Source organism: Drosophila guanche, unplaced genomic scaffold (genome assembly GCF_900245975.1).
Source record: "Drosophila guanche unplaced genomic scaffold, DGUA_6, whole genome shotgun sequence".
Taxonomy (NCBI): Eukaryota; Metazoa; Arthropoda; class Insecta; order Diptera; family Drosophilidae; genus Drosophila; species Drosophila guanche.
In genome coordinates, this window is record NW_022995752.1 from 3,782,539 (window position 1) to 3,796,690 (window position 14,152).

The 14,152-nt window shown below is 38.7% G+C and overlaps 2 protein-coding genes across 2 annotated transcripts in view; both read left to right on the forward strand.

The window, feature by feature from the left end:
* The window catches only part of LOC117588014 (neuroguidin), a 56,676-nt gene that overhangs the window by 23,279 nt on the left and 19,245 nt on the right, over positions 1 to 14,152 (forward strand). The window lies entirely within an intron of this gene.
* Positions 7,829 to 10,062, forward strand: LOC117588012 (phospholipase B1, membrane-associated). The gene has a single exon (XM_034279040.1). The coding sequence runs from the start codon at positions 8,555 to 8,557 to the stop codon at positions 9,899 to 9,901; it is 1,347 nt and encodes a 448-aa protein (XP_034134931.1). The 5' UTR covers positions 7,829 to 8,554; the 3' UTR covers positions 9,902 to 10,062.

Sequence of the window (14,152 nt, forward strand, 5' to 3'; positions counted from 1 at the left end):
ATTTTTCACACAATTTCCAGCCGCTTTGTTCTCGCCTCCAGGTATTGGTACTTAGTCATTCAGATTAATTGATTCCAATACTTGTACTAATGTGCGACTAGAACCAGTTTCGCAAGAAATAATTAGTCTATGTAATTCTAAGCACTTTAAAACTTGTTTCCCTCTCTTATCAGGTATGTAAAGGTGGCTTAAATGCAACGGTTTTCTATAATTATAACAATTAATATTCTGCGGTGAGTCTCCCATTTTGACAAAAGGCGCATTTCATTATGCCTTTTATAAGGTCTCATTGTTTCATTGATTTGGCAATCATTGTTTCATTTATGATCTTTATTAATTGTATCCATACCATTTGGCATTTAAACAATTCAGGAGTAGATAGAATTTGTTTTCCTGGTTGCATGTTTTCTCATGTTCTAAATTACAACATGCAAATAGCTTTTAAATTAATTTTATGACCGATTATCATGTTAATTGGACTACTACAAAAATTACAGACTTTATGGAGAATCATTAGGTGGTTTCAGCGCAACGCGTGGCTAACCTTTGAACCTAGACTGTAGCCAAATGTGGAAATGATCTCTGGTCTCTCTCGTGATCTCCAAAAGTTGAAAAATTGTTAGCCAGATTAAACAATTCAGACTTTCAACAGAACTATTTTCGAGTGGCAAAAACTTCCGCTTGGAGAGTGTTTTAAGGCGTTTTTTTGACATTAAAAAATGTCTAGGCTAGATAATCTTATAGTTCAAAGATCTTATAGATCATATATATATCTTATATCTAAGATATTATAGTCAAAGATCATCCAAATACAAAATAGATTAAATTAAATTAAAGGTTCTTAGAGAGTTCTCAGAGAGTTAAAATGTTCTCCTAAAAAAGGATAGACAAAGTTAAGATGAAAATTAATGAACTTTTGGATAGAGCTTAGATTTTTGAGAGCATACAATTTCTAATGTTCCCATAAAACAAGAACAAAGTACAATCTCTACAGACAGACAAATTTAGGGGTCTTTCAACTTTCAATTTAGCAGAAAATATAACTTGAAAAGTCTGAACTCTATGGGTTAAAAGTTGACAACAAAAACAACTTAAAAAGCAACAAAAATAAATGTGCTCAGAAAAGACATGTGTCTAATAAACTTCAACATTTACACTATCTTTTCCTGTATGTTCAAGGCCAAAGTCTGACACTCTTATTTGATTTAAACAATTGTGCAAAACTACCTTTATTACCCCATCGAATCGAACCGAACCCTAAAACCTAAGCCTGAGCCACTTTTCTGATACAAATCTCCATACAATTAACCCATTTGCTAACCATTTAACCCCAATTTAACACAAGTTTAACCATTTTTCTTATGTGTGCGCGTTTGTTTGGAGATGCTGTCGCCCTCTTGCACAAGATTTGTATTTTTTTGCAAACTAAATTTGGTTCGAAACATTTTGGCTGTTTCGTCTATTGCAGGGGTTTTCGTCTTTCATTCATTGTCTTACAAAAGCATAAAGTTTATGGCAATTCAAAATAAAAAAAACTAGGAGGGGCGTGAGACGCTTCAAACGCGTCGCTACTTTTATACCCGGTTTTTCTGTGGATTTTTCGAATTTTACATTTTACATTTTTTCTACATCTGTAATTTACATCACTTCTACCGCCTAAACGCGTTTAGCACACTGACGGACACTGCATAGTGTGCGGGCGAGAAACAAAAAACAAGCATAAGCAAAACTGCTGGACGGGGTGGGGGTAGCCAGTGGAAATTAATTTCTTCATTCTGACTATAATAATATTGCAATCTAATCCCAATTTGGTGATCTGACAGATATAGCAATTCCCTATGGAACCGCGTTTTTAGTTTTCTTTTATCTCAAAATCAAACATCCACTTTCGAGCTCAAATACAATATACCCTATTTACTCATCGAGTACCGGGTATAAAAGCACGGGTATTTCTCACAGTTTTTGTGTAAGTTTCTATGGGTTTTCGGGTTTGAAACATAAGAGAGTATATCCAAAGTAGAGTTTCGGTCTTTTTTTTCTTCATCCCGAAATCATCTTTTTCTGCTGCTTTGACGGCTGCTTCATTCACCATTTAGCCATTGGCTTTTAACATATTTTCGTTCGTGTTCAAGGCCATACGATGGCGCTTTCTTTTACAATAGGCGACCTTGACGCTGCTGCCGCGGCTGCGACTGCGCAAGAGCCCCCCAACGCGCTTCGTTGTCGTCGCTTGGCACTTGGCTTCGCTTGGCTCTTCGTCTTGGCCTGACTTTTGGGCCTGGCTTGTGGTTGATGGCGTCTCTGGGAGTTTGCACGCCGCCTGCCTTTGGCCGTGTCGATGTTTGTTATCACAGAGAGTCGCAGCGGACAGACAGACAGACAGACAAATTAACCCACTTAGGGTATGTTGAACGCATTGACCACTTGCCTGCCTGGTCTGCTGTTTACCTGTTGGCTCTTCTGCTGTGGCTGCATCGGTGGCTCACCTGTTGTCATGGCGCTCTCTCACTCTCTCTGCCAGTCTCTCTTTGTGTCACTCTGTGATGTGGGATTCTCTCTTTGCCCCCTTTCGGGTTATTGATCAGGGCAGTCGTCTACAAATGGCAACGTTTAATTTTTTTTCTGTCTTAAACGCTGACCAAAAATGTCGCAAACATTGTTGTTGTTGCTGTTGTTGCTGCTGTTGGGGTTGTGCAATTGTTAACTAGTTTCCCGCTCCAGTCTTGCCCTCCGCCTTGTAGCGCAACGATGGAACGCTCTTTAGGGTCTTGGGTATCATGAATGCCCTTTCATGTCGCGGCATATGGAATATGAGAGGTGGTTGGATTAAAGATAATATTTGAGCAGAATCTAGAAAGAAACTATGAAACGTTTGTTAGATTTTGCTCGGGAAGATTTAAAATAAATCCGATAATATCAATACTTAGAAAATAGAAATTATCATTCAAAATGCGTTTAAAAATTATAATTTAATGGTTAGAGTACTGAATTATATTTACTAATTTAACAGACAGAGTAATGATAATGCGGTATATCTTTCAAAATAAAATAAATTTGTATATGCAAAATGAAAATGCAACTTTTGCTCCGCGCTCTCCTCTGTCTGCGGTCTCTATTTCTTCAGCTCATCCAATCGCTCTATCTCTCTTTATCGTTTCTCCTCTCTCTGTCTTTTCCGCACTATGCTGCTCCCTCTGGCGCTGGACAATTGCAGCGCGAGGTTATTGGAGTTTTGTAATAATTTATGGGTTTGTTGTGCCCCCGCCCTGACGCGAAGTCTGTCTTTCAATTGCCTGCATTACGATTATTAAACCAATCAAATTCGAACAAAAAAATGGTGTATAAAATATAAAACATTGTTTTATTTTTATTATGACTACGCCCTGTGCCATATCTTCCATCATTTGTCGATTATAATTACAAGCCATTTTCCCCCCAACTGACACGTTTTTCTTCTTTGTCGCTCTTTCGTTGCTTGTCTCTCCATCTCTATCTCGCTTGCGCGTTCTTGTTTTCCCTGCGCTAATATATCGCAATATTAGAATAATTAAACTGCAATTAAAAGCTGCATTGGGTAAATGAATTTGTAATACTCGTTACACAACGTTTATTTATACAGGCTTTGAACAATAACTAATGCTCGTGTTTTGGCTTGGGTATTTTTGTTTGTGTATAATTGTTGACATTTGTTGAGGACTTTCGTTATGGTTCAAAGTTTTTATACCCGGTACTCGAAGAGTAAATAGGGTATATTGTATTTGTGCACAAAAAGAATGAATGTAACACACAGAAGGAAACGTTTTCGACCCCATAAAGTATATATATTCTTGATCAGCATCAATAGCCGAGTTGATTGAGCCATGTCTGTCTGTCCGTCCGTCTGTCCGTCCGTCTTGTTGAGTGCCTGGATCTCAAAGATCATAAAAGCTAGAGCCACCAAATTTTGCATCCAGACTTCTGTAGGCTCACACTGTTACAAGTGTATTTCAAAATTGAGCCACGCCCCCTTCCGCCCCCGCAAAAGGGCGAAAACCTCCCAAATCTCTACAATTTTGAAGATAAAAGAAAACAAAAAACGCCATTCCGTAGGGAATGGCCATATCTATCAGATCATCAAATTCCGATTGGATCATTATTATAACCAAACGAAGAAATTAATTTGCAGTGGCAAGGGAGGGCGGCGAGCTAACGGAGCGTGTTGGTGTGAGTAGTGTTGTAGATGTATATGACAGGTGAAGAAAAATGTTAAATTTGACAAAACACCGCTAAGGTGCAGAAGTAGTACTGAGTGCCGGGTATAAAAGTTGTGACGCGTAAGAAGCGTCTCACACGTTCCTTCTCGTTTTTTTTTGCGTCGTATTTGCCAATTGTGTACGCTATGTGGAAAAATTTTCTATGGAATAGAGAGATTTAAGTAGGTTTTAAAAATGAATAAATATAAAAAAATCATAGGTATGGAAAAGTAAAATGGAAAACTTGTCATTTAAGAAATTGCATGGAACATAAAAATAATAAAAACTCATATAAAATGATGTATAATTAAAAAGTTTTAAAGACAATAAAAACTATTTATTTATTTCAACTTTTTAAAGCCTGTACGCTTTTTATACCAATTATAATTATTGGCTTATTAAAACAATTCGATTAATATTAAATCGTTACAATTTTTGCCGCTCTTCAAGCGATCTGGCAATGTTTTAAGCTTTTTTCGCACGCTTACCGAAACAAAGCCGATCTTCAAAGCTTTCGCTCTTTAAAGCTTTTATGTAAGCTCCAGAAACGCTAGACGCAAAAGCTAACCCAAAATGGTGTTGATTTCTTGGACAAATACGGAGCCCACCAACAGAAGCTGCCAATACGCCAGATAACAAGCATGTTGGCTAATTAAACCACAATTAGCATTAAAATATAATCACGTGGAGCTTTTGCCCTAGCAACAAAAGCACTGCAACAATGTTGCGCCATGACAAGCACATAGCAACATTCAGTGGCAATCCTCTTAATGATCCCTCAATTGAGGTTTAAATGAAATGAAACTGCTGCATTTTGATCGACAGCGTAGACGACAGACAACAACTCCACTCAGCCAGCGAAGTGGCATTTATTTAATTGAGACTCATTTGACAGTAAAACTAGAAAGGGAAAATCTAGAGGAATTTGTATAGATCAGACACCGCTGCGATTAATTCTACAACTTGTGGAATATTAATATTCTTTAAATGAGAGAACTTTGAACCCTAATTGCTCTTTTAATCTATGCATAATAATCCACTTGACTCGATTTAGTAGTAGTCGTATAAAAGGGCAATTCGCATACAATTTATTTCCATGCCATGAAAGTTCTCTGTCCAGGTTAACGCTCAGATATTGTAAGCGATAATTGATATTGCATTTGTATAATAAGTTAGTTGCTAGAAAGTGATCTAATCGATGATTGATTTAATGTAGGAATATCTTAGACAGCCTGTGCCTTAAACCAATTCATGAAATTCTCATTTCCTTAAACCTTTTTACAACTATTCTTTCAAGTGGAATAGTTACCGAATGACTCAGTTTAAACGTATTTTATGGAACCGTCTGGGGAAGTGTGGCAAAAAAACGTAACCTGACTGCTACAGACTTGCATTATCTTTACCATTAAATGGTTATTCTTTAAATAAGCATACAAAATGAATAAGAAATCTAAATATAAATATAATATTTCTTGCTAATACTTCCCTCCCTAAACTCTCAGTTAATGAATGCTCTTTGCTTTATTTCTTGAGAACAACACTTTAGCACTCTAGTGACGACCATCTCGAAGAAAAGCAGTTTAGTTAAACAATCACTTCAGTTGAGACAAGTACTTGTACCTTAGACGTGTTTACTAACTCGTAAATTATATAAAACAAACACAGAACTGCGTGAAATAACAACAATGGAAGTAGAAGTACAGGTTTGACGTTTGTGTCGCTTTGTTTTTTATGTAGCGGAAGCAATGTAGAGAGGCCCGACTGTACCTCTGGTTCAGGGTTCAAACTCTAAATAATAACTATAGAATATTTTGTTGAATGAACAACTAAGCAAAATAATTTAATTTCAATTAAAAGCAGAAACCTGATATAAATTTATGACAGAGCTCTTTCATTATCTTTATAATTAAGATTGATAAAATGGAAGGAGACGCGATCGTTTTCAATCAGCTTATTTATAATTTAAGAGACCTTTTAGCCCCTTTTTAATGACGCACAACCTCTGTAGGACCTGCCAATGAGTGTTTTTCCATTACTTGTCTTTTGGAGGGTCTCATTACAATAAAGGCGTCACCACAGCACTCTGTGCAGCACTAGATCTGCCCCAACAGTAAAACGGCAGGCAACGCACTTTACAAAACCCGTTACCCAGACACTGGGGACAAGCGGAAGTCTCAAAATTCCAACACGCTCACGGGCCCCTCTGCTTCGCTGATGATCGAGGAGTCGCAGCAGCAGCCTCAGGGTATATTTACTGCAGCCTTCATATGACACGCCTCGAAAAAACAAGAGACCCCTGCCGTTGAGTCATATATTTATAGATCACTTTACTTTATAATATTTTATTTCAATTATCTTCCCGGGCAATAACCGCCATCAAGTTCGTGCCAAATATGAAAAAACGGATACGACTACGATGCCCAAACAGTCACCGTCTCAAGTGTATCTCTCAAGAGTGTATCTCTTTATCTATCTCTCTTGAAAGATCTAAGCAAACAATTAGCTATTCATATTTCAGTCTATGAGTGCGAGCAAGCACAATTACATTAGAAAACTTTAGTCAAAGCAAAGCCTCAAATGTGTGCAAATATTTGGTAGGTTTGTTGTTGTTTAAAAACTGATACTTTTTTTGGTTTTTGTTGGGCTTTAATGGAGATGAGATCTAAGGCGGTAGATGCGGGTAGACGACGCAAAGGCGTAGAGAATGGAAAGAGGGGGAAAGATCTAAACAGGGGCGCTTTGACTGAGAAACGGGGGCATGTTGGTACTGAAAGTCATCATATAAATGGGCGAACATTTCTTACTTTCTTCTTACTTTCTATGAATCATACAATTCATACCCCATTCATGACTTAAAGCTCTTAAAGTACTTCATTTAGCATTTTATTTAATATCAAAACTCAAATGTATCTGTAAATATTTAAAACTTAACCTTGACAATGGAAACTAATTGTATTTTTGACGCATTCCTGACTTTTGGGGGAATCACCACTAGAAAGAGGTTCTCAAAGTTAATTTTCTAGTCTTATGATCCCTTTTAATACGGGTCTGTTTGTGGCTGAATCACACGACCAACAAACCCGAAATTATTTTGACCCAATAACCCAGCTAAATGGACATGAAAAACCCCCCTTCGGGATTAATATTTTTTGTCAGCTCAAAGTCTACGCCACTGCGCATGCGTGTCTGCGCTTTGTCTCTTGGTGGAGCTCCAATTTTTTAATATTTATTGTTTTATATAGAAATATAAGTGTACGTTGTCATGTTGTGGCGATGGCAGTAGCATCCAATGTTTTTTCCCCCCTCCTGCTTGCCATCAAGGTAATTATTTTGTTTAGTAAACTGTATTTTTTCGGAGGTTTTCTGTGGTTTTTCTCTTTGAACCCCAGAGGGCACTTTGTGTGCTGCTATCAGGCGGCTACTCTGTCATTTGTTGTTGCTGTTGTTGCTGCTTTATGATTGTTAATGTCTCGGTCAACGCTTTTAAGTCAAGTTCTGAGTCTCTCTCTCTCCCTCTGTGTACCCCTCTCTTTTTCTGAGTGTAGTTTTTGTTTTTGTAGTGAAGTGGAGTCTGTCTGGCTCGATGTTCAGAAAACAATTTATGCGGTGTACAAAAACGCTCGACGTATACGCCTTGCGTATGAGAACGCGTTCAGAAGTCCATCGTGTGGGATGCGGAATAAAGTCTCAAAGAAACCGTTTTGAATAAAAAGCTTCAGGAAATACCGAAGAACAGAGGAAAGTGTTTGCTTCTGGGAAGAATTTTTCCGAGATTGTTCGGAAAAAAGTGCTTAATGGAACTTAAAAAACTCCTAAAACAAATTCTTTTAGCATAGACTTGGACAGTTTTAAGTGGTGTTTATATCTTGTGAGAAAATAAAGTGTGAAACAACCATGCTAATGAAAGTAAAGCATTGCCTAAAGTGGATTATAATGAACTAATTGCAAATGAAACTATCTTAAACTTGAAATTCTCATGGTGGATAATCATGAGCAAAGTTCTAGCAACAAACTACGAGACTATTTGAACCTACAACTGAAGTTCAAAGTTCTTAAAGTTAATGATAAAGAGCTGAAAGATTTGTCAACAACAATTTTCAGTCCACATCCAAAACTGAAGTTTAAATTTCATTCAGTAAAGAAAACGGTATCCAATAAAATACGATCCACAACTACAACGAAATAAAGGCGCTCAAAGTTCTTCCACTAAAAGACAATGAGCAATGTGGTTCTAACCACAAATCCCGAAAAGTTTCCGACATAAAAACCCTCCGAAACCCCTTAAAAAGTCCTGCAAAAAACCTTCCAAAAATTCCCTCAAAATGACAACTATCGCCACCTGTTTGTGGTTTTGCTCATTATTACTCCTGATGAGTCCAATTTCAACATCAAACAGTCGACGCACACGACGACAGAATCGCTCCGATCAACTCCTAGCGGATATAGGAGTCCATGCGCAGAGCTACGATCCCAGAAAACTTGAAAACGGTCTACAACAATACACAAACTTTGACAGGGATTTACGACAATTATTCCTGGGCACACGACGCGTAATGTTAAATTTTGCACTACGAAATATTGAAGATTTAAAGAATCGAAACATGCGAGAGGGCAAGATACAGCTGCCTATCTCCAAGAGGAAACCATTTCCGTGTCCCATGAACAATACGAGATCGGAGAAAACACCCACCTCCGTGGAGAAGTTACGCCCTGGAGATATCGATATTATAGCGGCTTTTGGGGACTCACTATCGGCGGGTAATGGCATACTATCGAATAATGCCATGGATATGATCAATGAATTTCGAGCATTGAGTTTTTCCGGTGGGGGACTGGAAAACTGGCGTAGGTATCTGACGCTGCCGAATATTCTAAAGATATTTAATCCGAAATTGTATGGCTTTTCGGTGACCAATAGTCTGGTGGTTAATCATCGCAATTCACGTTTCAACATTGCCGAGCCGATGATCATGTCGAGGGATTTGCCATTTCAGGCCAGAGTTCTCATCGAACTGCTGCGTCGTGATCCGCATGTGGACATGAAGCGACACTGGAAGCTGCTGACAGTTTATGTAGGCAATAATGACATTTGCTCGGATCTGTGCCACTGGGATGAACCGCAGGCGTTGCTCGACCAACATGCCAGCGATCTGAGGCAGGCCTTTCGACTGCTCCGTGATAATGTGCCACGTTTGCTCATCAATTTGATTGTCGTGCCGAATATTTTGCTCACTCTGACGACCATGAAGGAGATACCCTTTCAGTGCTTTGTGGTGCATCGTGTCGGTTGTCACTGTCTGATGAACGATCGTTTGAATCGCACGCAGCGGAGTCAACGCATGGATACCCTGCGACGCTGGCAACAGGTGGATCTGGATGTGGCACGTCTGCCCGAGTTTCATCGGGAAGACTTTGCCATTGTGGCGCATCCGATGCTTGCAAATATGACGGCACCCCGACTGCAGAATGGTCTCACCGACTGGCGTTTCTTTTCGCACGATTGCTTTCATTTCAGTCAGCGTGGACATGCCATCGTCTCGAATATGCTGTGGAACAGCATGCTGCTCCCAGATGATCGCAAACCGCGTCCCTTCACCATTCCAGGGCTATTCGAGAGCATTGTCTGTCCCAGCGAAGAGCAGCCCTACTTTGTGGTGAGACCGGGATAGGGTCCGCTTCGCTCCTGCCCGAAGGTTACTGTGGGGTTTGGGTTACATTGTGGGGACTACTGTATCGAAGGTTAAAGCTGTGTCTGCGTGATGTCTGATATAAGGTCACGTCTTAAGGTTTTATTTGTAAGTTTTGTGATTATTAAAAAGCAAGAAAGGAAGAGATTGTTTAATTATTTGAGAGGGTTTGTGGGGGAAAGATTGATTTAATAATGAAAAGAAGAGTGTAATTTTGTTGGTCAGAAGAATCGACTTGTACTCCATGAAGTGTTTGTTGGCAGAATTAGATTATTTTTTGAGTTGAAGATCATTGAAATAGACCGGTTCTTTATGGCCAATAAAACCCTGGAAAATAGATATCCGCTGGGTAACGTTCATATTCTTTGTTCTCGGTACTCGAAGAGTAAATAGGGTATTTTGTGTTTGTGGCCGGAGCAATGTGCGTAACGCACAGAAGGAAACGTTTCCGACCCCATGTACATTCATACATATATTCTTGATCGGCATCAACAGCCGAATCTATGTCCGTCTGTCCGTCTTGATGTGTAGAGTAGAGTCGGCATTTATTCTGTGAGGAATGATCATATCTATCAGATCACAGAATTACTAGATTGGATCATTATTATATCCAGAATGATTAATTAACTTCCAGTGACTATCCCCGCCCCGTCCAGCAGCTTTGCTTATGCTTGCCTATTGTTGTCATTCTTTCTCGCTCGCACACTCTGCCTCATGCAGTATGCGTGAGTATATAAAAAACCGAAAAAAAACCACTAAGGTACAGATATACTGACTGAGCATCGAGTATATTCATATGTAGGTTGTGACGCGTACGAAGCGTCTCACAAGCGTTCCAACTCGTTATATTTATATCTATCAAACTTGATGGAAATTTAAGAATTTTACCATACCTGAAAGTTGCATAAAATCGGAGTTTTCATTTTCATAACCATTTGAAAATTGTTTTTTTGGTTTATCCAAAGTGTTATGGTCCTTCCTTTAGCTAGTTCTTCCAAATATTTAAACCCCTTACCCAAATCCCAAAAAAAAGTTTAACCGTCTCGCCGGCGCTCTCTGCAGATATAATCCCCCATTTTTACTTCCCTTTCCCGAACTCCTCTGCTTGAATCCATTGCCATCTGCTCTTGTTTTAACTCCTCTCCCCTGCCCCATTTTCAATTAAAATATTATGCAATTTTTAATTTATATTTTTAATTAATTAAAATGCACTAAAAAACAATATAAACCACCGCCCACCCCTCGAATCGGTAGTCGCACACATAGAAAAATTCATTTAAAAATATTTTTTTGCTTACGGGCAGAAAAAAATATGAATAAAAAATATTTACTGGGAAAAACACCTTCCATGAACCCATGACCCCCCTTAGCCATACTGGACCCCCCTCCTTCCAGCATTTTGTATGGGATATGCCCCTTTCCTCATGCTGTATGGGATATTCCCTCCACCACGCACTTGCTCCATGGAATATCTTCCCTATACCCCAGCCATTCGTTGTGGAACATATCTCCCATTCTTATAGCTGGAATTTCCTCTTGGATACCCGTACCATTCTGCATGGAATATCCTCCTCCCGCTACCGTTCTGTATCCTCAGCCTCACCTCCTTCTGCCGGACGCTATGCGTGACAACGTCGCCTGCTTATTACGTACTTCACCCGTCCCACCCCACACACTGTCACACCCAGCAACCACCAGACCCGCTTTTAAAAATTAAAAAGAAAAAATACAAATAAAAGCAGCGCAAAAAAGGGACAAAAAAAGCTTTGCGAAAAACACAATTCGCATATGCAACGACAACGGCGGCGGTCCACAGGCCACCTGCAAACCGGACACTTGCCAATGGGCGGAGACCAACCCCCAAAAAGGAATCTCCGGATACGGACAACACAATATAACAAAAAATACGAAAAAAACAAGAAAAAAGAGTACAAACAGCAAAAAATATATATATGAGAAACAGTGAAAAATTTATATACACACGCCCACTGCAAACAAAGCTGCGAAAGAGAGGGGGGTAACAAAAAAATGCAGGCAAAAAAAAAAGAAAAAATAAAACGAGAAATCTGAAAAAAATTGCATGAAGCAAATGGTAAATGGGAGAAGAGCAGGAAGAAGCGGGAAACGATACGGAGATGGTGAATGGGGTTGTAAAAATTATATTAAAAATGCACTGTCCGAAAAAAGGGCGTAACACAAGCGTACACATACACACAAGCAGAGAAACACACATGCACGTGGCCGCAGAAAAAAAATGTAATAATAAAAGTTGAAGTTTTTTTTTATGGGGTTGGGCCGCTTGGTGTTGATACCTCTTCATGCCCGCCCTATTCATATATCATGTATGGCATGATGATATATCTACATATTACTTACATATTAAAACATTTTAACGGCACAGCAGCAACCCAAAATCAGCGACAGAGCCCGAAAACCAGACCCCAGACCCAACCCAAACCCAAACCCAAACCCCAAACCAAATGTCCCGTTGCCGAAAAATATGCACGGAAATGTGTGCCCAGAGAGTAAATAAACCAAATGAAATCGCAAACAAACGACGACGACACTCTCATTAAGGATATAAAAAAACCCGAACAAATCTGGGGATAGAAAATTAAAATCTGGAGCCTTGATTAACCCAAAATGAGAGGCATTAGGCAGGCGAAATGGCGGTTAGAAAATGTTCAGCTAAGAGAAGTTTGAGGAGAGACAATCAAAATCATAGCATACACAAAGGGGTTAGTAGGATGAAAAATGATGGAATTGGCAGAGTTTGTTAGAAAGAGAAAGTAGGGAAAGTTAGCTAGAAAGTTGGGAGATTGTAGAGTTAAATAAAAAGAATAAAAGCTAAGAAAAATATAAAGAAAGATAAAGTAAGACATGGAGAATATTTATAGAATATTCGCATGTGCCTAAGACAAGTTTGAGCACAATATAACACTCAAAAATCGTAGTACAGCTACTGATTATATTTATGTCCATTACAGTGGAATATTTGCCATCTTATTTAATTAATTATATACCTTTTTGTAGCCTATAAATAATCGTACACTACAACTAAGGTTTATAGTCAGAACAAAAAGGGCTTTAGGCAGGAACACCAACAATTTTCCTAATGTTCCACAAATTATACAAATTTATTCGAATTTAATGTATCTATTCGCTTAGGGCAACATTTCTAACAAGGTACCAGTAGGAAAGTGACATTGGAAAGCTGCATAGAAATGGAAATGCAACCCATCCAAAAGAAGAGCTACATACAGCGAAATCCAGCAAGCAAAAATAGAGTAAGCGAACTCCCGCGAATGTCATAAATATTATATGATTGCGTGAACAAAAACAAAATCCAATTTTTGTAGCCTTGAGCTTGTCATTTATACAGAGCAGCTGAATATTCTTTTGTTCTTTAGGTTTCTTTATTTTGTGTTCCGTTGTGCTCTGCTCGCAGCAACATTATATCAATCCCCTCCATTGTATGTCCTGCAACCCCCTGCTCTTTCTCAGAATTTTGGGGACCCGTGCAGGATTATGCTGCCGGCCAGATAAGCCAGAAAAACATTTAGATATGCTCCATCCAAAAATAAAAGCATTTCCGATGCGTTTTTCTTTTATTTGTTATAAATATTTCAGTGGCAGCGTAGACGGCTTTAGAACTCAAACAAAATCTATGAGAATATAGATTGCCAAATGAAAGGAAATTGTGGAAAAATATTACTCGAAAGAGAGTATAGATAACTAAATCTAGAAAATATCAAAAAAATATATTTGGAGTGTTACACAAAATACAGTAAATGGGAACAATTTTGAAAAGAATTTTGACTGACCGCACAGAGAAATTATTGTGGGTCTAAAATCTTCTGTAAGTGTCCGCATACAACCAGAAATTACTCTTTGAACATAATCGTATTAATGCTCATTCATAATGAGAGTTTTAAACGCCCTAAAAATATGAGTATTTAAAAAAAAAATATTTTCATAAAATACACCCAAAATTCTGGAATATCATTTTTATTGCAACCTCTCTTTAACATCTGCCAAAAAACCACTTAATCCGCTTCAATCCGTAGTTGATATTCGCGATAATCTCATGATATCATTTCGTGGCAATTCAATGCCATCGGCAGTCGCCAACGTCCGCTGCTGTCTGAAGCACTTCCTTCCTTTCCCGCAACGCTTCAAGTGACCACCAATTGAGGCTTAGACCAGACAAATCCATCAAGACAAGAGACGCGA

What these genes read in the sequence shown, in the direction of transcription:
- LOC117588012 (XM_034279040.1), top strand. Translation starts at nt 8,555, where the DNA reads ATGACAACTATCGCCACCTGTTTGTGGTTTTGCTCATTATTACTCCTG.